Raw genomic sequence first — 23,998 nt, 5'->3', positions numbered from 1 at the left:
GAGGCAACTGAATGAATTGTATCATATTCACTAAAATGGTGTGAAATTGATTTGAATTTTAATCCCATTAAAGAAATACATTTAGTTCAGTCTTAAGTCCAACCCACAACACCCTCAACGTAAACAAATCAAAAGGTTCGTCTGAACAATTTAATTAATTGTTATTTTATGTTACAGCTCCAGTGTCTGAAGAGGTTGCTTCTGCTGATGGTAAAATCCTGTTTGAACACAATCTCACAAGTGTCTTTAATAACTTGTATAAAGGGTGTAACAGTGGCCTGTCCGTCCTCTCGTGTAGCTCGGTTCAACTTCTGCCCCGCCGGATGGTTCTTCTACGGATCTCGCTGTTACCTCTTCGTCAACTCTGTCACGTCCTGGTTCACCGCTGATGTAACTATTTCATTCAGCATTTCAGAATCTTCCGTTTATTTCTATGAGTGGGAAATAAGTGACAGGTTCATCGTGTCTGTGATTTCAGGAGCACTGCAGGAGCCTGGGTGCAGAGCTGGCATCAGCCACCAGCCCCTCTGAGTACCAATACCTGCAGCAGCTGACCCGGACCGGAGGACAGTCCAACGCCTGGATCGGAGGATTCTACCTCCAGGTGAGACAAACCTCTTCTTATTCTGTTTCTCTACTGCAGGGGTGTCCAAACAAAGACCTGGCCCGTCTTTTGAGCCAATCTTTATATTGGCCCTCAGGACTTCTGATGAATTGTGGGACAGCAGATCATTTTGGAATCAAGTTAAAGAATGACTGAAACGTCATGACAGAGATTTTCTCACATTTCACCCCAGTGAGCGCGCTTCATGTCCATTATTTTCAACACGTGGCCCTCAATGATTAAAGTTTGGACACCCTTGAATTTACTGGAAAGAAATCCCTTGTTTGAATGACATGATATTTTTCTAAACACGGCTCTTGCTCTTTGATTTTCAGGGACGTTGGATGTGGATCGACCGACAGGCAATGTTCTACACAAACTGGCACAGTCAGAGCTCTTCCACCAGCTACTCCTGCATGTACCTGCAAACCACCAGTGAGTTCACACCACTTTTTGTGATATTTTTTTATTCCTCAAACAAAATCCTAACGGTCGTCTTTGTTTCCAGATGGCTGGCGTAACACTGCTTGCAGTAGCTCCTCCTTCCGTTCCATCTGCTCCAAGAACCCGTTCTCCTGTTAAGCCCTGTTCACCTGAAGAGGTCGCCGTTTTCTGAAAGAATGTTTTTATTTCAATTCCTCATTCTTTTTTTGTATTATGTAGTTGTGATCCTGTGACTTTGTTTTAAAATGTTTTTGTGTATTCTGTTTTGTATAGCCTACTGAAATGACAAATAAACTTTTGTGTCTTGAAAATAATGCAGTTGCCCCTGGGGTGTTGATGAACAAAAAATATCTTCCCGCACCATGTCATCCTTATAATATTGATTTATTACATCATAAATTAAAACTATGCATTTACATCCATTTACATGTATAAGATGGAATGAAGCATAAGTGAAAGAAAATTGACTGATTCAGGCATTTTTATGACAGAAAAAGGAAACATCATAGTCTGTGAAAGCTTGTTCTTATTTACAGACATCAGCGCCTTTTCATGTATTGCAGCTGACCCATAAAGCCACACATTTATTGCAATCATCAAGTTTATATTTATGATGTTGGTGCTGGTAAAATGATTCATCTTCACAGAGGTACAATAAAGATCTCCAGAGTGACTTGTTTGTTTTTGTCACGTGATTTGGAAGAAATGAACTAGACATGAGGCGGTAATCGATAGTGTAAAGGTATGATTGATTTATAGACACATTGACCTTCACTCCTTTTGTGCAGAAATCTTATCTCCAACACAATAACAATTACTTTAGCCACATTTTCCCGACAGCTGTAAAGGTTTCTCCATCAGTTCTTGTCAATTGTTGGTTCATTACTGCTGATACTGAGGTCATGCTACTGTCAAAGATTAGTTGATGCTGTTTGTGCTGAAAAGCCTATTAAAAGAAAATGAACCCAAAGTGAGACACTGCAAGCTGAACTTCTTTGTATTTATTAATTTATTTAGTCAAAGTTTTGGTCAATTTGCTTCTTAACCTGTGCAAACTTCATCTTCACAACAAGTTAATCAAATATTGAACTGATTCGACATTCCTCCTTAGATTTATGGAACATTGTGATTTCAAGGGCCAGTTTCTTAAAATACTGTGGCAACAACTTCTCCATAATTGGAACCTTCCAATGTAAAATTTTACATTCTTGTATATAATCCGAATGCCCATCTCGGGTCACCCGTTGCATTATGGGTAATGGAATTTATTTCGGCTACCAAACAGTATTGATAGTTAGCGTAAAGCAACGAAGAAAGCTCTGATTTGGACCGTTTTAACCGCTGGAAAGTTGATGATGTAAAGTGCTTCTGTCGTCACCGTGGAGCTTGTTACGATGTTAGCATAAAGTCTATTTTTACAACCTCGGCTGCGTACGGAGATGACGGCCGTTCATACAGTATGCAGAGCTGCTGTCAAAGTGAAGACCAGTCCTTGTTCACATAGTTAATAACTAGTTTATAATAAGGAATAACTAAGTGAGAAAAACATTTCTGACCCTCGAAAGCGACTGTTGGACAAAGCGCAGGGTCTGAAACTGTGGCCTCAAGTCGCCGATATTTAGAACATTTAAATTGGAGTGAGAAATAAACGTTGTTTTTTTTTGTCAATAAGGAGGTGGACAGTAAACGAAATCTTTTTATTATTATTATTGTGACCAGAGAGATCCATGTACACATACAGGCTATGCCATCTAAATTGACTTTATTTGTATTTTTTACGAGTGATCTGATGGTGAACAACATGGCTAATCGATCGCTAATTTGACAGACGGAAATGTATCCACTATATTGACATCAACACCGTTTTGAAACTTTTCCCTGCAATTTCAAGACGAATTTAAATGATTTAAAAAGTGGCGGTGTCTGCGTCGGGCAGATACCAGCTCCTGTCGCCCCCCTGTCCGCTATGGTCTGCTCTTGCCTGGCTCTGCCATACTCTTCCCTGTCCATTCCATGCAGGGAATTAGTCTGGTCACGGAGCAATTGGAGCAGTTTGAACGGGCGGGCCTAACGCGCACAGATCGTCAGTGAAATAAACCAATTAGCGATTAGCGGACGTGACGACAGCTGTGTCCAATTAAAAAAATATGAAGTGAACATAAACTCACGCGGAGAATACGAGGCAAAATCCTTCACTACTTCATCCAATGATTAGTTTTGGCTGATGTTAACGTTAATTGAACTAAAAACATAGAGGTGCAGCGAGTGACGTAGCCTTCTCATTTCTCTGTGACGGTCGTGATTGGTTCGGCTCGGCCTTAGCCGCCAATCAACAACTTGTCTACCGTGCGTGGCCAGACCCACCTTCTTTCGTGCAGAAAGAAGGTGGGTGTGGTTTATCAGGCTAGGTCTGCTCCTGCCTACGGAGCCGCCGTCCTGACTTTTCCCTCGCTTTCAAGATATTGACAACATAAATATTTGCAAGAAATGTCACTGGAGACTTATAGGGCCCGATCTTGTGCATCAAAACGGAGACGATAGCGTGACATTTTGCGCTCAGTCGGGGCGCACTTTGTGATCTTGCCACTCCAGACTTGGCGCATTTAAGTGGGTTGAGACACACACATTTTCCTCCAACCAGATCGACTCCGCGTCCAGGAGAGTGGTTGTGTGGGAGTGGGGGGTGAACATGTGCTTTTGTTTTGCTTCGCGTTCACGCCAAGCGCGGCCGATCCGCGCCACAGCGGACGCTGTAGTACTTTTTCTCTCGAGACGTGAACATCGTTTAGCTCACGATGGGGTAAATAAAGTTTTTAGTTTGACCTGTGAGCGCCTAAGGCTTAAGAAAGAACGCAAGACAGCGCAATGTAAACGAGGAAGTGAATAGGTGTGTTTGAGATGAGCCAGACGGACGCAGTTTTGACAGCCGACTGCAGACGCACGGTGCATGCCGGTTAGATTTCTGTCCGACTTGCTCCAGACGGGCTCTGATGTCACGGGCACGTGGGGCACGGAAAGATCGTGAGACCCCAACGAGAGCAGCCGACTTGATCAGCCGCTGCATCTCTCCAGAGGCAACTGCAGGGGCTCCTCGGCCCCGTGCATGACGGGAAAACGCCCACCTGTCCGCGGCTCACGCTCAGGTGATTGGATACGAGTCTGCTGTGATCAGAAACGTGCTCCTCGCCCCCTCCTCTCTCCTCTTCAGATCTGAACAAATACACTATGGCTGAAACTATTACAGTTTTGCATCGCCCCCTAAAATAGAGCTCATGTTTGATGCTTTTCAGAACAAACTAATGATTTAAAAGGACGTGTTTTATCTCACAAACTTGAACAAACAAACAAATGGGAAAGTTTTCTCTGATGAAGAATGATGTCTCTGGAGTAAAGGAAACAGAGCAGGAGGTGAATGACTTTTATTTAGGATAAACTTTAAATGAACGCGATATCTGAACGAGACGCTGCGTGATCTGAGGCCACTCTCGCTGTTCTCTGCATGTGGAGGGTCGGATTGGCTTCAGACTTTTTTTCTCCGCCCCCGTTGCGCCGGCTACTCTCGCCGATCATCCAGGCGAGCCGCAACGGCATCTTAAACACACCTAATGTCAGCCGTGTTTCCATCAGTGCAGTCACCTCCTCTTGTGACGCCCCCTCACAGGTGGCGGAGGCGAATGGCACATACAGATCCGCCACTCGGAAAATAATTCGCCAAGAGCCTGCGCCGCCCCATGCGCCGCCACAAGATCTGGCCCATAGTCTTTAAACAAATGCCTGTAAGCCTTGTAATTCACGGTTATGGCTCAATATACTTCAGTGTTCACGCTCCGCTGCCTAAACTCGCTCACACATTTCAATGGCGGAGTGGTTTGTTTGGTAGCAGAAATTAGGAGCCTGATTGACCCACGCATGCGCAGTCCAGATGGGCATTCGGCTTATTCTGTTCAAGATTTCACAAACAAAATACCTGATAGCGTGAACTTTCTCTGCAGGGATTGGCTGTAAATTCACTGTCTGTCATACGGGTTGGTCAACTGATGCTGCAATGATGTGTATGACAAATGAACAAAATAATAACCACCACATACACAAAAACTAAAATAAATACAGGACAGCAGTAATATTTGGACTGGTTTTAGGTTTTTGGGGTGACGGTGGACAGGGGGTTCAAATCCCAGCTCCTGAAAAGTACACATTGTCGTACTTGACTGGAACTTGTCCTAAGACTCGGACTCAAACAATGAAGTTTTGGCCAATGTTTATCAAATGCTTCACAGATATTAACGATTAGCAATCACTGTAACTGCAAAAACACGTGTTTTCTGCTCCTAAAGCTGCTGAAGGACAGAAAACATCACTCGAATTCAAGTAGTGTCAAATCTTTTATTTCAAAATCACACTTTACATTTCAATAATCCTGTTTCCATAGTAATAGTGTTTTACAGTGACTGGATTATTTAAATGATATCTGTAAATGAACTGATGTTAGCAGGTGGCTTTGATCTGGCAGATGGACGGAATCTTGTTGCTGCAGGGAGCACTGGTCCAGCCTCTGTTTGCTGCGAAAACAATTACACATTAGTAACGGGACAACAAAAGCGCAGTAACATCATAGTAATAGGATGGAACTATAGAAGAGTTTTTGATAATCTGTACTTCATTTGAGTCATATTTTTGATGAGATACTTTCTATAATGGCTCTAGACTAGAGTAAACACATAATGTTGACTGTGTGGACACTCCTGAACAGCAGGTGGCGATGTGCAGATGTTCTGTCAATGTCACTGTCATTGTGTTGAGTGTCAAGTTATGATTAACATACAGCACCAACAACACTATTGAACATTATTTGTGCTTTCTTCTAAAGTATTTTTATGAAAATGTGCATCAGTAGAACCTTTAAACCTCCTCAGCCTCTCCATGTTCACCACATGATAGAAAGATACTTTGTTTTGAGTGTAGATTTAATCGTCTGATGCCTGCAGCCATGTTACCAGGACATGAACTGCTTCAGTCAAAGTGTGGCTCACTTACTCTGACTGTACATGCTGATGCATTTTAAGGCCGTATTCTCACAACCAGTTTCAAATTTGTTATATCCGTAGGTGGAGCCGTCCTGCCACCGCCAAGAGCCCTGAAAAAAACAACAGAAAAATAACTTAATACTGAAAGTTATCAAAGTAATCACATCAAACCGTCTGGGTTTCCTCCAGTTTCTCCGTCCATAAAACACTGACTAAGAACCACTTGCACTAGTATGTCTTTGCATGTTTGTATCAATAAGTCGGGAGGAACTTGTATCTGTTTCACTGAAGCTTTTTTTGACTCCCCATCACATCCACAGCTCATTCATAGACATGAGAGCGTCCCGTCTTAATATGTCAAACTGAATATGCACCGTCAAATCTGGTGGGTGGACAGTAATATCCTTAAATTGTTTTGCTATTGAGGAGGATATTTGAGGGTCAGTCCATTCTCTGCACACATTCCTCAAGTTAGATACTCCTTAAGCACCGTCTTTCGAGCTGATCAAAGCCACAATAAATCAACAGTGACTGTAGCTCACCTCAAAGTGGAAGCCTCCGGTCCAGACTGATTCGTGTGAAGCGGTGCCCGCCATGTGCTTAAGGTGGTTGAAGTGCAGGAGGCTGTGCACAGATGCCAGCGTTGCCTCGTATTCACCACAGTATTCCTGCACAAACATTGAGAGAAAAACATTTATCATAATCACATCAAAAACATGTACATATACATTTGCCTTACAACTACTAACCCACTATGGCTGTTACAACATTTACACTTTCCTTAAATATGGAGAGTAAAATGATACATACCACAGCCTGTGTCCAGGTCATGTCGTTGTTGTTAAGGTGGTAGCAATTCCCACGGAAATACTCCCAATCAGGAAAACACGACTGAGCACTGTGCACTGTCACAATGGAAAACATCATCTCATATCAATACATGGATCATAGGTAAAATAGTATTCCTCAAAAACTTCAGAAAAAGGTCAGTATGAGTTTGATGGTTACCTTCTGGGGCCAGTGCAGGCTGTTCCTCTTCAACGACTGTGAAAAAGGATGAAGATTATTGGGCTAATATTTGTATTCACAATGTTCATGTAAAAGAGAGAAGTCACTATATGCTGTTGATTGAAGATACAATAAGCTATAAGTGAGCAATGTCTTGCTCAAGGACACAACACACAGAGAGCAACACACAGAGTCTGAGCAGGAAAACTCACCCGCGTTTACAGCTGGCACTTCTTTCACTTCCTCCATCAGAACAGGAGCCTCTTCTGCCGGCGCCGCTGCGTAAATCATAGAATAAAAACACATTCAGAGTCGGTGACAGAAAATGGGTAATTGATCTTAAAGCTTGGACTGAAACACTTGGATCTGTGTTTAAATAATCTTACCGAAAGCGACAGCGGCGCACAGGAGAAAAATCACGACCGTCTTCATTTTCAAATCTGTAGAGAAAAAAAAACCCATGTAAAACACTTTTCGTAAGACAATACTTTTCTGTTGAGATTATTTACTTACTCAATGGTCTTCAAGATGAGCTGCAGTAGTTGGTTTAATCGTTGTAGTAGTAGTACTAGTACTAGTAGTAGTAGTAGTGCAATGATGCTGTGCTACTCTCCGCGTCCTTTTATATTCCACATGTCGCCGTTATTTGCCTGTTATCATCGATGAACTTTATCCATTGACACACTGGATTTGTTTTCTCGACAACGTTTTTATTTCTTCCCGTTACTAGAGAGTGATAAATTAATAATGAATTTTATGACCAAACCGGGAATACTTTAATGATTGTCAACTGGTGGGTCGGCATTTTCAGAGGGTCGAGGGCCTTTCCCAGAAACATTTCCTTCAATATTTATTCACTAAAGACGTATAAAGACAAAATATTCAGCATTTTACTAAGGTGTGCTGGTTAAGTATTATTATAAGCATTTGTATTCTACTTAAGGTTAGGGTTAGGCCATGAATAAGCATATTATTCATGGCCTCTTATTATTTTAATGAATAATAAGAATCTTATTAATATCTATACAATATTCATGGACAAATGCAGAGGACAAATAAAATATACCTTAACTTTGACTTGTTTGTGATTTATTGTCTATGGTCACATGACTCAATACATATCTCAAAACAACAGTTGTAGCTCAAGCTGTGCAGTTACGTTTAGTAATTGCATTATTATTAGTGTATTATATTTAGTTTTGAGAAGTATTTGGTAACACATCAGAGATCAAGAACCTGTTATTGTTAAAGTACACATGAAATACTTTCACGTGGGGTGAACATTTTAAGGGTACTTCAAGTTCCTTTAAAATGTTCACCCCAAACCTCCAGTCAGGTCATATATGATGTACATCTCTGCCATTCGCAAATACTAGTACGTTATTTTGGGCCACAATCGGTCAAATGAAGACATGTGACACTGATAATGAATGAAAGTCATGTGACGCCGATCGAGACACGATTGATAGAGCACCATTGTTGCGCCCAATACGACCCAATCCTCCAGCATGGCGTCTCTAATGTGACGTCACACAGTTTTTACCGATTGGGAGGTTTGGCCCCTGGGGTGTTGATGAACAAAATATATCGTTCTGCACCATGTCAACCTCATAATATTGATTACTTACATCATAAATTAAAACTATGCATTTACATCCGTTTACATGTACAAGACGGAATAACGCATACGTGAAAGAAAATTGACCGATTCAGACATTTTTATGAGAGAAAGAGAAAACATCATAGTCTTTGAAAGCTTGTCCTTTTTACTGTACATATGCACTTTTTTAATTATTATTATATCAGCATTTATTATGGCTGACCATAAAGCCACACATTTATCGCAATCATCAAGTTTATTTTTATGTTGGTGCTGGTAAAATGCTAAATTTTCAAAAAGGTCCAAAAAATATGTTGACTTTTTTGTTTTTGTCACGTGATTTGGAAGAAAAATGAGCTAAACGTGAGGCGGTAATCAACGTATGATCGATTTATAGACACATTGACCTTCACTCTAAAGGAGTGAAGGTCAATGTGTAGTCAATGTGTGCAGAAATCTTATCTCCAACACAGTAGTAATAACTTAAGCCACATTTTCCCGACAGCTGTAAAGGTTTCTCCATCAGCTCTCGTCAATTGTAGGTCAATTTATGCTGATACTGAGGTCATGCTACTGTCGTTCTGGAAAGAAAACTCTGGCCTATACTTTATCAGCCAATTCAAGATTTTGGAGATTTCTCAGAAGGATTTTTCAATATCTAATTCCTGATTTAATAATGTTTGAACCGTATAGATTTAATAATTAGAGATTAGTTGGTCCCATTCATTGTAATGGTTCCGAGTGGTCTGTGAAATTTACATGGCTGCTCTAGCTCCTCCTACGTAGCCTGGTTCTTAAAACGGGGCAAAAGGGTAGACTGGCTACGAACCTACACAGGGAGCACTGAAAAGGCTTCCACTTTTTAGTGCTGATATACAAAAACCACCGTGGTTAAAAATATGTCACCCACCCCCGAGTCGTCACATGGGTCATTTTTAGAAAAAATAAAACTCATAAGCAGTGCTAGGGAAGGTCAATGTGCTCATTGAAACTCTGTGTCTTTTGGAGTCGCCCCGGCCACCAGGGAGTGGTACTACAGCAATGTCAGCTCCCACCATGAGGACCATAGAGAAGCGCATTCCTTGCCCATTGTTGAACCAAAAATTTGAATATTAAGAAGGATATTTTCTGACGTTGTGATTGATCAGTCTCTGAGCAAAGAGTAACCAAATGTTTTACTACATACACCAGTAAAATGTTTGGAAACGCTTTTTATGCATGTGTTTTTCTTTTATTTCAAAACTATTTACATCGACGATTCTCACTGAAGGCATTCATGTATGAATGAACACATGTTATATTAAGTTGTATTAAGTAAAGTCTACTCCAGGGTGCTGGGGAGGAGGATCCGGCCGATAGTCGAACCTTGGATCCAGGAGGAACAACGCAGGTTTCGTCCTGGTCGTGGCACACTGGACCAGCTCTATACCCTTCATCGGGTGCTCGAGGGTTCGTGGGAGTTCGCCAAACCAGTCCACATGTGTTTTGTGGATCTGGAGAAAGCGTTCGACCGCGTCCCTCGTGGTGCCCTGTGGGGGGTGCTCTGGGAGTATGGGGTCCGGGGCCCTCTGCTAAGGGCTGTCCGTTCCCTGTATGACCGCAGCAGGAGCTTGGTTCGTATTGCCGGCAGTAAGTCAGACTTGTTCCCAGCACGTGTTTGGCTCCGCCAGGGCTGTCCTTTGTCACCAGTTCTGTTCATTACCTTTATGGACAGAATTTCTGTGTCTGGACTGGGAACCTCAGGATCTCATCTCTGCTGTTTGCAGACAATGTTGTTCTGATGGCTTCATCAAATCAGGACCTTCAACACACTCTGGGGCGGTTTGCAGCCAAGTGTGAATGAGGATCAGTTCCTCGAAATCTGAGGCCATGGTTCTCCACCGGAAAATGGTGGCCCCCCCTCTTCAGGTCAGTGGGGAGTCCTTGCCTCAAGTGGAGGAGTTCAAGTATCTCGGGGTCTTGTTCACGAGTGAGAGACGGATGGCGCGTGAGATCGATAGACAGATCGGTGCGGCGTCAGCAGTGATGCGGTCGCTGTATCGGTCTGTCGTGGTGAAGAGGGAGCTGAGTCGGGGAAAAGCTCTCAATTTACCGATCGATCTACGTTCCCACCCTCACCTATGGTCATAAGATTTGGGTAATGACCGAAAGGACAAGATCGCGGATACAAGCGGTCGAAATGAGTTTCCTTCGCAGGGTGGCTGGTCGCACCCTTCGAGATCGTGTGAGGAGCTCAGTTACCCGGGAGGAGCTCGGAGTAGAGTCGCTGCTCCTTCATGTCAAAAGGAGCCAGCTGAGGTGGCTAGGGCATCTGTTTCGGATGCTTCCTGGTCGCCTCCCTCTGGAGATGTTCCAGGAATGTTCTATTGGGGGGAGGCCTCGTGGAGGACCCAGGACACGCTGGTGGGACAATGTCCCTGAGCTGGCCTGGTATCACCTTGGGGTCCCCCCAGAACAACTAGGGGAGGTGTGCATGGATCGGGAAGTCTGGGCATCTCTGCTGAGACTGCTGCCCCCGAGACCCAGCTCAGGATAAAGCGGAAGAAAATGGATGGATGGATAGACATGGACAAAAGTTTTAATATGTTGGAGCTATTTATGCCTTTTATCTATGTTTATCCTCCCGCCACTGCATGGCACTGTGTGTACCCCAGTATGTGATTACCTGCCCTATATAAGGGGGGCACGCAGGTGTTGCAGTGTAGAGGTAAACAGTTTTTCGACTGTGATTATTGTCCTTGGAGAAGCTGTGTAATTTGTTGATGGCTGAAGGTAATACCAATAAACTGTTTGGAACACAGTATTTTTATGGATTGTGTTTGGAAGACACGAGTCTGAGACGCCGTAAAACACTGCTATCGGACATTGGGTATTTTGGCCGCTACAAAATAGATTCTTCAAAATGTGCTTCACGATGTAGAGACCAGAAATAGTTTGCACTTCACACAGAATGTTGAAAACCATTGATTTATTATATGAATTATGAGAAAATAAAAAAAGAGAAATCAAGAATAAAGGGTTTGAATAATTAAAAACAACATATTTTGAATTATTACACACTGTTTCTGTTTCATTGTTGTGTTCATTCATAGTTTAAAGGCCCGATAACTGTTTTTTTCAAGCTTGTGATTTCCTTAAAACAACAGTGATAAGATGATTATTTTCTCGCATAATTAGAGAGGAATCTCCCCATCAAGGTGAGGCAAGTTTATTAGAGCACAATTCAAACACAAGGCAATTCAAATGCTTCACAGTTACATAAAATTACATGAAGGCAAATCAAATCAGTCCATAAAATTTCAATATAATAACTGAAACATTAATGCGATCATCAATTCATTACATTAAAAGTGAAGGGTGCAGATAAAGTACTGCAACTTGTCATATGGACAGCTAAAAGGGGTGTTTCCATCTGGATCTGTTGTAAACAATGTCAGAGTTGAGAACTGTTCTGCATCTTTTGGAAGCTTCATAAAACTGAAATGCAGCCATGTTTAGTCCTGACTCTGGGACCAGAGGAGACCACCTCCTGAGGTTCTCAGAGCCCGAGATACTTCATGTGGCTCTGAGATGTCTTTGGACATTGGTGTGAAGCCATGAAGAGACTTGTAACAAGCAGAGCTGTTTTAAATTCTATTCTCTGAGTGACAGGAAGCCAATGCAGAGACCAGAGCACTGGACTAATATGGTCGTTTTCTTTTTCTAGTCAGCCAAAATACACAAAAACTAATAAAAATAATTCACAGGACAGCAGTAATATTTGGACTGGTTTTAGGTTTTTGGGGTGACGGTGGTCGGGGGTTCAAATCCCAGCTCCTGAAAAGTACACATTGTCGTACTTGACTGTAACTTGTCCTAAGACTCGGACTCAAACAATGAAGTTTTGGCCAATGTTTATCAAATGCTTCACAGATATTAACGATTAACAGTCACTGTAACTGCAAAAACACGTGTTTTCTGCTCCTAAAGCTGCTGAAGGACAGAAAACATCACTCGAATTCAAGTAGTGTTAAATCTTTTATTTCAAAATCACACTTTACATTTCAATAATCCTGTTTCCATAGTAATAGTGTTTTACAGTGACTGGATTATTTAAATGATATCTGTAAATGAACTGATGTTAGCAGGTGGCTTTGATTTGGCAGATGGACGGAATCTTGTTGCTGCAGGGAGCACTGGTCCAGCCTCTGTTTGCTGCGAAAACAATTACACATTAGTAACGGGACAACAAAAGCGCAGTAATATCAGAGTAATAGGATGGAACTATAGAAGAGTTTTTGATGATCTGTACTTCATTTGAGTCATATTTTTGATGAGATACTTTCTATAATGGCTCTACAGTAAACACATAATGTTGACTGTGTGGACACTCCTGAACAGCAGGTGGCGATGTGCAGATGTTCTGTCAATGTCACTGTCATTGTGTTGAGTGTCAAGTTATGATTAACATACAGCACTAACAACACTATTGAAAATTATTTGTACTTTCTTCTAAAGTATTTTTATGAAAATGTGCATCAGTAGAACCTTTAAACCTCCTCAGCCTCTCCATGTTCACCACATGATAGAAAGATACTTTGTTTTGAGTGTAGATTTAATCGTCTGATGCCTGCAGCCATGTTACCAGGACATGAACTGCTTCAGTCAAAGTGTGGCTCACTTACTCTGACTGTACATGCTGATGCACTTTAAGGCCGTATTCTCACAACCAGTTTCAAATTTGTTATATCCGTAGGTGGAGCCGTCCTGCCACCTCCAAGAGCCCTGAAAAAAAAAAAACAGAAAAATGATCTAATACTGAAAGTTATCAAAGTAATCACTTCAAACCGTCTGGGTTTCCTCCAGTTTCTCCGTCCATAAAACACTGACTAAGAACCACTTGCACTAGTATGTCTTTGCATGTTTGTATCAATAAGTCGGGAGGAACTTGTATCTGTTTCACTGAAGCTTTTTTTGACTCCCCATCACATCCACAGCTCATTCATAGACATGAGAGCGTCCCGTCTTAATATGTCAAACTGAATGTGCACCGTCAAATCTGGTGGGTGGACAGTAATATCCTTAAATTGTTTTGCTATTGAGGAGGATATTTGAGTCTATTCTCTGCACACATTCCTCAAGTTAGATACTCCTTAAGCACCATCTTTCGAGCTGATCAAAGCCACAATAAATCAACAGTGACTGTAGCTCACCTCAAAGTGGAAGCCTCCGGTCCAGACTGATTCGTGTGAAGCGGTGCCCGCCATGTGCTTAAGGTGGTTGAAGTGCAGGAGGCTGTGCACAGATGCCAGAGTTGCCTCGTATTCACCACAGTATTCCTGCACAAACATGGAGAGAAAAACATTTATCATAATCAAAAGCATGTACATATACATTTGCCTTACAACTACTAACCCACTATGGCTGTTACAACATTTACACTTTCCTTAAATATGAAGAGTAAAATGATACATACCACAGCCTGTGTCCAGGTCATGTCGTTGTTGTTAAGGTGGTAGCAATTCCCACGGAAATACTCCCAATCAGGAAAACACGACTGAGCACTGTGCACTGTCACAATGGAAAACATCATCTCATATCAATACATGGATCATAGGTAAAATAGTATTCCTCAAAAACTTCAGAAAAAGGTCAGTATGAGTTTGATGGTTACCTTCTGGGGCCAGTGCAGGCTGTTCCTCTTCAACGACTGTGAAAAAGGATGAAGATTATTGGGCTAATATTTGTATTCACAATGTTCATGTAAAAGAGAGAAGTCACTATATGCTGTTGTTTGAAGATACAATAAGCTATAAGTGAGCAATGTCTTGCTCAAGGACACAACACACAGAGAGCAACACACAGAGTCTGAGCAGGAAAACTCACCCGCGTTTACAGCTGGCACTTCTTTCACTTCCTCCATCAGAACAGGAGCCTCTTCTGCCGGCGCCGCTGCGTAAATCATAGAATAAAAACACATTCAGAGTCGGTGACAGAAAATGGGTAAATGATCTTAAAGCTTGGACTGAAACACTTGGATCTGTGTTTAAATAATCTTACCGAAAGCGACAGCGGCGCACAGGAGAAAAATCACGACCGTCTTCATTTTCAAATCTGTAGAGAAAAAAAAACCCATGTAAAACACTTTTCGTAAGACAATACTTTTCTGTTGAGATTATTTACTTACTCAATGGTCTTCAAGATGAGCTGCAGTAGTTGGTTTAATCGTTGTAGTAGTAGTACTAGTACTAGTAGTAGTAGTAGTGCAATGATGCTGTGCTACTCTCCGCGTCCTTTTATATTCCACATGTCGCCGTTATTTGCCTGTTATCATCGATGAACTTTATCCATTGACACACTGGATTTGTTTTCTCGACAACGTTTTTATTTCTTCCCGTTACTAGAGAGTGATAAATTAATAATGAATTTTATGACCAAACCGGGAATACTTTAATGATTGTCAACTGGTGGGTCGGCATTTTCAGAGGGTCGAGGGCCTTTCCCAGAAACATTTCCTTCAATATTTATTCACTAAAGACGTATAAAGACAAAATATTCAGCATTTTACTAAGGTGTGCTGGTTAAGTATTATTATAAGCATTTGTATTCTACTTAAGGTTAGGGTTAGGCCATGAATAAGCATATTATTCATGGCCTCTTATTATTTTAATGAATAATAAGAATCTTATTAATATCTATACAATATTCATGGACAAATGCAGAGGACAAATAAAATATACCTTAACTTTGACTTGTTTGTGATTTATTGTCTATGGTCACATGACTCAATACATATCTCAAAACAACAGTTGTAGCTCAAGCTGTGCAGTTACGTTTAGTAATTGCATTATTATTAGTGTATTATATTTAGTTTTGAGAAGTATTTGGTAACACATCAGAGATCAAGAACCTGTTATTGTTAAAGTACACATGAAATACTTTCACGTGGGGTGAACATTTTAAGGGTACTTCAAGTTCCTTTAAAATGTTCACCCCAAACCTCCAGTCAGGTCATATATGATGTACATCTCTGCCATTCGCAAATACTAGTACGTTATTTTGGGCCACAATCGGTCAAATGAAGACATGTGACACTGATAATGAATGAAAGTCATGTGACGCCGATCGAGACACGATTGATAGAGCACCATTGTTGCGCCCAATACGACCCAATCCTCCAGCATGGCGTCTCTAATGTGACGTCACACAGTTTTTACCGATTGGGAGGTTTGGCCCCTGGGGTGTTGATGAACAAAATATATCGTTCTGCACCATGTCAACCTCATAATATTGATTACTTACATCATAAATTAAAACTATGCATTTACATCCGTTTACATGTACAAGACGGAATAACGCATACGTGAAAGAAAATTGACCGATTCAGACATTTTTATGAGAGAAAGAGAAAACATCATAGTCTTTGAAAGCTTGTCCTTTTTACTGTACATATGCACTTTTTTAATTATTATTATATCAGCATTTATTATGGCTGACCATAAAGCCACACATTTATCGCAATCATCAAGTTTATTTTTATGTTGGTGCTGGTAAAATGCTAAATTTTCAAAAAGGTCCAAAAAATATGTTGACTTTTTTGTTTTTGTCACGTGATTTGGAAGAAAAATGAGCTAAACGTGAGGCGGTAATCAACGTATGATCGATTTATAGACACATTGACCTTCACTCTAAAGGAGTGAAGGTCAATGTGTAGTCAATGTGTGCAGAAATCTTATCTCCAACACAGTAGTAATAACTTAAGCCACATTTTCCCGACAGCTGTAAAGGTTTCTCCATCAGCTCTCGTCAATTGTAGGTCAATTTATGCTGATACTGAGGTCATGCTACTGTCGTTCTGGAAAGAAAACTCTGGCCTATACTTTATCAGCCAATTCAAGATTTTGGAGATTTCTCAGAAGGATTTTTCAATATCTAATTCCTGATTTAATAATGTTTGAACCGTATAGATTTAATAATTAGAGATTAGTTGGTCCCATTCATTGTAATGGTTCCGAGTGGTCTGTGAAATTTACATGGCTGCTCTAGCTCCTCCTACGTAGCCTGGTTCTTAAAACGGGGCAAAAGGGTAGACTGGCTACGAACCTACACAGGGAGCACTGAAAAGGCTTCCACTTTTTAGTGCTGATATACAAAAACCACCGTGGTTAAAAATATGTCACCCACCCCCGAGTCGTCACATGGGTCATTTTTAGAAAAAATAAAACTCATAAGCAGTGCTAGGGAAGGTCAATGTGCTCATTGAAACTCTGTGTCTTTTGGAGTCGCCCCGGCCACCAGGGAGTGGTACTACAGCAATGTCAGCTCCCACCATGAGGACCATAGAGAAGCGCATTCCTTGCCCATTGTTGAACCAAAAATTTGAATATTAAGAAGGATATTTTCTGACGTTGTGATTGATCAGTCTCTGAGCAAAGAGTAACCAAATGTTTTACTACATACACCAGTAAAATGTTTGGAAACGCTTTTTATGCATGTGTTTTTCTTTTATTTCAAAACTATTTACATCGACGATTCTCACTGAAGGCATTCATGTATGAATGAACACATGTTATATTAAGTTGTATTAAGTAAAGTCTACTCCAGGGTGCTGGGGAGGAGGATCCGGCCGATAGTCGAACCTTGGATCCAGGAGGAACAACGCAGGTTTCGTCCTGGTCGTGGCACACTGGACCAGCTCTGTACCCTTCATCGGGTGCTCGAGGGTTCGTGGGAGTTCGCCAAACCAGTCCACATGTGTTTTGTGGATCTGGAGAAAGCGTTCGACCGCGTCCCTCGTGGTGCCCTGTGGGGGGTGCTCTGGGAGTATGGGGTCCGGGGCCCTCTGCTAAGGGCTGTCCGTTCCCTGTATGACCGCAGCAGGAGCTTGGTTCGTATTGCCGGCAGTAAGTCAGACCTGTTCCCAGCACGTGTTTGGCTCCGCCAGGGCTGTCCTTTGTCACCAGTTCTGTTCATTACCTTTATGGACAGAATTTCTGTGTCTGGACTGGGAACCTCAGGATCTCATCTCTGCTGTTTGCAGACAATGTTGTTCTGATGGCTTCATCAAATCAGGACCTTCAACACACTCTGGGGCGGTTTGCAGCCAAGTGTGAATGAGGATCAGTTCCTCGAAATCTGAGGCCATGGTTCTCCACCGGAAAATGGTGGCCCCCCCTCTTCAGGTCAGTGGGGAGTCCTTGCCTCAAGTGGAGGAGTTCAAGTATCTCGGGGTCTTGTTCACGAGTGAGAGACGGATGGCGCGTGAGATCGATAGACAGATCGGTGCGGCGTCAGCAGTGATGCGGTCGCTGTATCGGTCTGTCGTGGTGAAGAGGGAGCTGAGTCGGGGAAAAGCTCTCAATTTACCGATCGATCTACGTTCCCACCCTCACCTATGGTCATAAGATTTGGGTAATGACCGAAAGGACAAGATCGCGGATACAAGCGGTCGAAATGAGTTTCCTTCGCAGGGTGGCTGGTCGCACCCTTCGAGATCGTGTGAGGAGCTCAGTTACCCGGGAGGAGCTCGGAGTAGAGTCGCTGCTCCTTCATGTCAAAAGGAGCCAGCTGAGGTGGCTAGGGCATCTGTTTCGGATGCTTCCTGGTCGCCTCCCTCTGGAGATGTTCCAGGAATGTTCTATTGGGGGGAGGCCTCGTGGAGGACCCAGGACACGCTGGTGGGACAATGTCCCTGAGCTGGCCTGGTATCACCTTGGGGTCCCCCCAGAACAACTAGGGGAGGTGTGCATGGATCGGGAAGTCTGGGCATCTCTGCTGAGACTGCTGCCCCCGAGACCCAGCTCAGGATAAAGCGGAAGAAAATGGATGGATGGATAGACATGGACAAAAGTTTTAATATGTTGGAGCTATTTATGCCTTTTATCTATGTTTATCCTCCCGCCACTGCATGGCACTGTGTGTACCCCAGTATGTGATTACCTGCCCTATATAAGGGGGGCACGCAGGTGTTGCAGTGTAGAGGTAAACAGTTTTTCGACTGTGATTATTGTCCTTGGAGAAGCTGTGTAATTTGTTGATGGCTGAAGGTAATACCAATAAACTGTTTGGAACACAGTATTTTTATGGATTGTGTTTGGAAGACACGAGTCTGAGACGCCGTAAAACACTGCTATCGGACATTGGGTATTTTGGCCGCTACAAAATAGATTCTTCAAAATGTGCTTCACGATGTAGAGACCAGAAATAGTTTGCACTTCACACAGAATGTTGAAAACCATTGATTTATTATATGAATTATGAGAAAATAAAAAAAGAGAAATCAAGAATAAAGGGTTTGAATAATTAAAAACAACATATTTTGTATTATTACACACTGTTTCTGTTTCATTGTTGTGTTCATTCATAGTTTAAAGGCCCGATAACTGTTTTTTTCAAGCTTGTGATTTCCTTAAAACAACAGTGATAAGATGATTATTTTCTCGCATAATTAGAGAGGAATCTCCCCATCAAGGTGAGGCAAGTTTATTAGAGCACAATTCAAACACAAGGCAATTCAAATGCTTCACAGTTACATAAAATTACATGAAGGCAAATCAAATCAGTCCATAAAATTTCAATATAATAACTGAAACATTAATGCGATCATCAATTCATTACATTAAAAGTGAAGGGTGCAGATAAAGTACTGCAACTTGTCATATGGACAGCTAAAAGGGGTGTTTCCATCTGGATCTGTTGTAAACAATGTCAGAGTTGAGAACTGTTCTGCATCTTTTGGAAGCTTCATAAAACTGAAATGCAGCCATGTTTAGTCCTGACTCTGGGACCAGAGGAGACCACCTCCTGAGGTTCTCAGAGCCCGAGATACTTCATGTGGCTCTGAGATGTCTTTGGACATTGGTGTGAAGCCATGAAGAGACTTGTAACAAGCAGAGCTGTTTTAAATTCTATTCTCTGAGTGACAGGAAGCCAATGCAGAGACCAGAGCACTGGACTAATATGGTCGTTTTCTTTTTCTAGTCAGCCAAAATACACAAAAACTAATAAAAATAATTCACAGGACAGCAGTAATATTTGGACTGGTTTTAGGTTTTTGGGGTGACGGTGGTCGGGGGTTCAAATCCCAGCTCCTGAAAAGTACACATTGTCGTACTTGACTGTAACTTGTCCTAAGACTCGGACTCAAACAATGAAGTTTTGGCCAATGTTTATCAAATGCTTCACAGATATTAACGATTAACAGTCACTGTAACTGCAAAAACACGTGTTTTCTGCTCCTAAAGCTGCTGAAGGACAGAAAACATCACTCGAATTCAAGTAGTGTTAAATCTTTTATTTCAAAATCACACTTTACATTTCAATAATCCTGTTTCCATAGTAATAGTGTTTTACAGTGACTGGATTATTTAAATGATATCTGTAAATGAACTGATGTTAGCAGGTGGCTTTGATTTGGCAGATGGACGGAATCTTGTTGCTGCAGGGAGCACTGGTCCAGCCTCTGTTTGCTGCGAAAACAATTACACATTAGTAACGGGACAACAAAAGCGCAGTAATATCAGAGTAATAGGATGGAACTATAGAAGAGTTTTTGATGATCTGTACTTCATTTGAGTCATATTTTTGATGAGATACTTTCTATAATGGCTCTACAGTAAACACATAATGTTGACTGTGTGGACACTCCTGAACAGCAGGTGGCGATGTGCAGATGTTCTGTCAATGTCACTGTCATTGTGTTGAGTGTCAAGTTATGATTAACATACAGCACTAACAACACTATTGAAAATTATTTGTACTTTCTTCTAAAGTATTTTTATGAAAATGTGCATCAGTAGAACCTTTAAACCTCCTCAGCCTCTCCATGTTCACCACATGATAGAAAGATACTTTGTTTTGAGTGTAGATTTAATCGTCTGATGCCTGCAGCCATGTTACCAGGACATGAACTGCTTCAGTCAAAGTGTGGCTCACTTACTCTGACTGTACATGCTGATGCACTTTAAGGCCGTATTCTCACAACCAGTTTCAAATTTGTTATATCCGTAGGTGGAGCCGTCCTGCCACCTCCAAGAGCCCTGAAAAAAAAAAAACAGAAAAATGATCTAATACTGAAAGTTATCAAAGTAATCACTTCAAACCGTCTGGGTTTCCTCCAGTTTCTCCGTCCATAAAACACTGACTAAGAACCACTTGCACTAGTATGTCTTTGCATGTTTGTATCAATAAGTCGGGAGGAACTTGTATCTGTTTCACTGAAGCTTTTTTTGACTCCCCATCACATCCACAGCTCATTCATAGACATGAGAGCGTCCCGTCTTAATATGTCAAACTGAATGTGCACCGTCAAATCTGGTGGGTGGACAGTAATATCCTTAAATTGTTTTGCTATTGAGGAGGATATTTGAGTCTATTCTCTGCACACATTCCTCAAGTTAGATACTCCTTAAGCACCATCTTTCGAGCTGATCAAAGCCACAATAAATCAACAGTGACTGTAGCTCACCTCAAAGTGGAAGCCTCCGGTCCAGACTGATTCGTGTGAAGCGGTGCCCGCCATGTGCTTAAGGTGGTTGAAGTGCAGGAGGCTGTGCACAGATGCCAGAGTTGCCTCGTATTCACCACAGTATTCCTGCACAAACATGGAGAGAAAAACATTTATCATAATCAAAAGCATGTACATATACATTTGCCTTACAACTACTAACCCACTATGGCTGTTACAACATTTACACTTTCCTTAAATATGAAGAGTAAAATGATACATACCACAGCCTGTGTCCAGGTCATGTCGTTGTTGTTAAGGTGGTAGCAATTCCCACGGAAATACTCCCAATTAGGAAAACACGACTGAGCACTGTGCACTGTCACAATGGAAAACATCATCTCATATCAATACATGGATCATAGGTAAAATAGTATTCCTCAAAAACTTCAGAAAAAGGTCAGTATGAGTTTGATGGTTACCTTCTGGGGCCAGTGCAGGCTGTTCCTCTTCAACGACTGTGAAAAAGGATGAAGATTATTGGGCTAATATTTGTATTCACAATGTTCATGTAAAAGAGAGAATTCACTATATCCTGCTGATTGAAGATACAATAAGCTATAAGTGAGCAATGTCTTGCTCAAGGACACAAAACACAGAGAGTGCTGCTATCAGAGTCTGAGCAGGAAAACTCACCCGCATTTACAGCTGGCACTTCTTTCACTTCCTCCATCAGAACAGGAGCCTCTTCTGCCGGCGCCGCTGCGTAAATCATAGAACAAAAACACATTCAGAGTCGGTGACAGAAAATGGGTAAATGATCTTAAAGCTTGGACTGAAACACTTGGACCTGTGTTTAAATAATCTTACCGAAAGCAACAGCGGCGCACAGGAGAAAAATCCCGACCGTCTTCATTTTCAAATCTGTAGAGAAAAAAAAACCTTGTAAAAAAACTTTTCGAAAGACAACACTTTTCTGTTGAGATCATTTACTTACTCAATGGTCTTCAAGATGAGCTGCAGTACTTGGTTTAATTGTTGTAGTAGTAGTACTAGTACTAGTAGTAGTAGTGCAATGATGCTGTGCTGCTCTCCGCGTCCTTTTATATTCCACAGTCGCAGTTTTATCATCGATGACCTTTACACCTCATTGCACATTCTCGACAACATTTTCAGTTCTTCCCGTTACCGGAGAGATAAAAATAAATGACATTCATGACCAACGAAGAAAAACTATAAATCAGTGGTTCTCAACTGGTGGGTCGGGACCTAAAAGTGGGGAGTGAGCCTTTCCCTGGGAACATTTCCTTCAATATTTATTCACTAAGATCTGTTAGAATAAGTGTTATTGGGTTGTTTTGATCACAATTTCAGCTTTATGAGTTCATTTAATGCAACAATTTGTGTGGGAAAATACAGTATTGTACATAACATATAACAAATTAAATTCTTATTGTCATCTTGTCATCCTGGGATTAAGGTGGGTCCTGACGCCAAACCGGCTCAGAAACACTGCTATAAAACACTGTCATTTCAGTGTAGGATTTTCTGTCTGCAAACAATAAAAAATACTGGACATGAGGCTGATCAGAGTTTGATTTAGGGTCAGTGATAAAACGCAAACAGTGGAGAAACGAGTCAGATAAGGGTTAAAGATTGAATGAAACAGTAGGCGATAAACAGATAGACGGTAAATGTAGCCCATAATAAAAGCTGGTTCAGAGCCAAGCCCTGTGTCATATTAAGAGTTTGCTGAGAATTCACATTTTTACATCATTTGTAATTAACCGGTATAATCTTCCACTTCCTTCCTAGACAGGGCAGACAGCATTTCCACTATTTACTTTGTGTGAAATGTAGAAGGTATAGAGCACATTTTAAGCATATAAAATTCAGCTTTTTTTGTCAATTCTATTTCCAATACATGCAAAACACATGGAGAGAATTGAAATGTCTCTTCACTATTGATGTAAAATAACAATAGTTAACAGAGGGATATCAAACACATAAGCTTCAGCTTCCTGACAGCCTGGTGGATAAAGCTGTCCTTTAGTCAGATGGACCTGTCACTGATCGAGACATATCCAGGAGCTTAACGTTTGAGAGAAAACTGAAAACTGCTCCTAAAGGGAAATGAATGAATTAGTCTGAAGTTGCAGATGATCCTGAGCACCACCGTCAGTCACATGTACCACAGTTTCAGATATATTGTTTTAGAAGATATAAGAAGAGCTGACACTTTTAAAACTATGATTAGCAGAGTTATTATTCCATGAAACAATGTACTATTTAGAAAACATGCCCATTCTAGACCACTGAATAAACATTCATACCGGTGTACTTGAGAGAAATGATGCTGCCACTTTTGAATTTGCTGTGATCAATAATTTAATTGTAGTTAATTTGAAACATTTACAATATGACTAACTGGTAAACTCTATAAACACCTCAGTTTTAAAGAATAGAGACTGTAAAATGTTGCACAACTTGATCTGTTCCCAGATTGGTCGTAAAATTAATGTATTTTACCGGGAAGCAGTCTGAAAGAATGTCTTCAAGTAACAGTAAAGGAGGGCGAAGTCCACTGTAAGTATTTGATAACAGGCAAATAACTGCGTCTTGAGAAGTATATAAGGATGATGAGAACTCCAGAGCATCAGTGCCACTGCTACTACTGCTGCTACTGCTACTACCTCCACTACTACCATATACTTCATCATTTCTAAGTAAGTCACTTCTTTATTATATATGTCTCATCAAACGTTATGTTGGTTTCTGATTTCTTCCTGCACTTTTAACTTGTGTTCAAATTATCTTACTAAAGTGGTAGAAACTCAGGGATATTCCGTTACTTTCATATTTTGTTCTTGTGATATAGTTATTGTGTACTGGAT

At 41.3% G+C, this 23,998-nt stretch overlaps 2 protein-coding genes and 1 long non-coding RNA gene across 4 annotated transcripts; 1 reads left to right on the top strand and 2 right to left on the bottom strand.

Moving 5' to 3' along the window:
• The first annotated feature begins 478 nt into the window (after positions 1–478).
• On the top strand, positions 479–1,204 carry LOC306960717. The gene is made up of 3 exons (XR_013792695.1): positions 479–604; positions 940–1,039; positions 1,113–1,204. It is a non-coding gene; the product is annotated as an uncharacterized lncRNA (long non-coding RNA).
• Positions 1,205–5,484: 4,280 nt separating this feature from the next.
• LOC306961487 (snaclec A9-like) lies at positions 5,485–7,671 on the bottom strand. Of its 2 annotated transcripts, XM_079554255.1 has the most exons (8): positions 7,594–7,671; positions 7,467–7,520; positions 7,293–7,358; positions 7,081–7,116; positions 6,883–6,977; positions 6,615–6,740; positions 6,083–6,182; positions 5,485–5,607 (listed from the first exon to the last, which is right to left on the bottom strand). In XM_079554255.1, exons 2-8 carry the CDS (start codon positions 7,510–7,512, stop codon positions 5,534–5,536), a joined length of 543 nt encoding a protein of 180 aa, XP_079410381.1. In that variant the 5' UTR covers positions 7,513–7,520; positions 7,594–7,671; the 3' UTR covers positions 5,485–5,533. The 2 variants fall into 2 exon arrangements, with proteins under 2 accessions (XP_079410381.1, XP_079410380.1); XM_079554254.1 differs by having other exon boundaries at positions 7,467–7,594.
• Positions 7,672–13,336: 5,665 nt separating this feature from the next.
• LOC306961084 (snaclec A9-like) lies at positions 13,337–22,372 on the bottom strand (the record flags this gene model as incomplete). Its single annotated transcript, XM_079553695.1, has 8 exons — positions 22,243–22,372; positions 14,847–15,000; positions 14,720–14,773; positions 14,546–14,611; positions 14,334–14,369; positions 14,136–14,230; positions 13,873–13,998; positions 13,337–13,444 (listed from the first exon to the last, which is right to left on the bottom strand). The coding sequence occupies exons 3-8, from the start codon at positions 14,763–14,765 to the stop codon at positions 13,337–13,339; spliced, it is 477 nt and encodes a 158-aa protein (XP_079409821.1). The 5' UTR covers positions 14,766–14,773; positions 14,847–15,000; positions 22,243–22,372.
• Between the last annotated feature and the right edge of the window lie 1,626 nt (positions 22,373–23,998).

Source organism: Gobius niger (genome assembly GCF_951799975.1).
Source record: "Gobius niger genome assembly, chromosome: 3".
Taxonomy (NCBI): domain Eukaryota; kingdom Metazoa; phylum Chordata; class Actinopteri; order Gobiiformes; family Gobiidae; genus Gobius; species Gobius niger.
The sequence above is the reverse complement of the archived record's forward strand: the minus strand, read 5'-3'. Positions and strand labels throughout refer to the sequence as shown.

What these genes read in the sequence shown, in the direction of transcription:
- LOC306961487 (XM_079554254.1), bottom strand. Translation starts at nt 7,542, where the DNA reads ATGGGTTTTTTTTTCTCTACAGATTTGAAAATGAAGACGGTCGTGATT. An exon ending in GCCTGCACTGGCCCCAGAAG is followed by an intron (nt 6,978 to 7,080) that starts GTAACCATCAAA and finishes CCATTGTGACAG; the next exon opens with TGCACAGTGCTCAGTCGTGT. An exon ending in CCGGAGGCTTCCACTTTGAG is followed by an intron (nt 6,183 to 6,614) that starts GTGAGCTACAGT and finishes TGTTTTTTTCAG; the next exon opens with GGCTCTTGGCGGTGGCAGGA.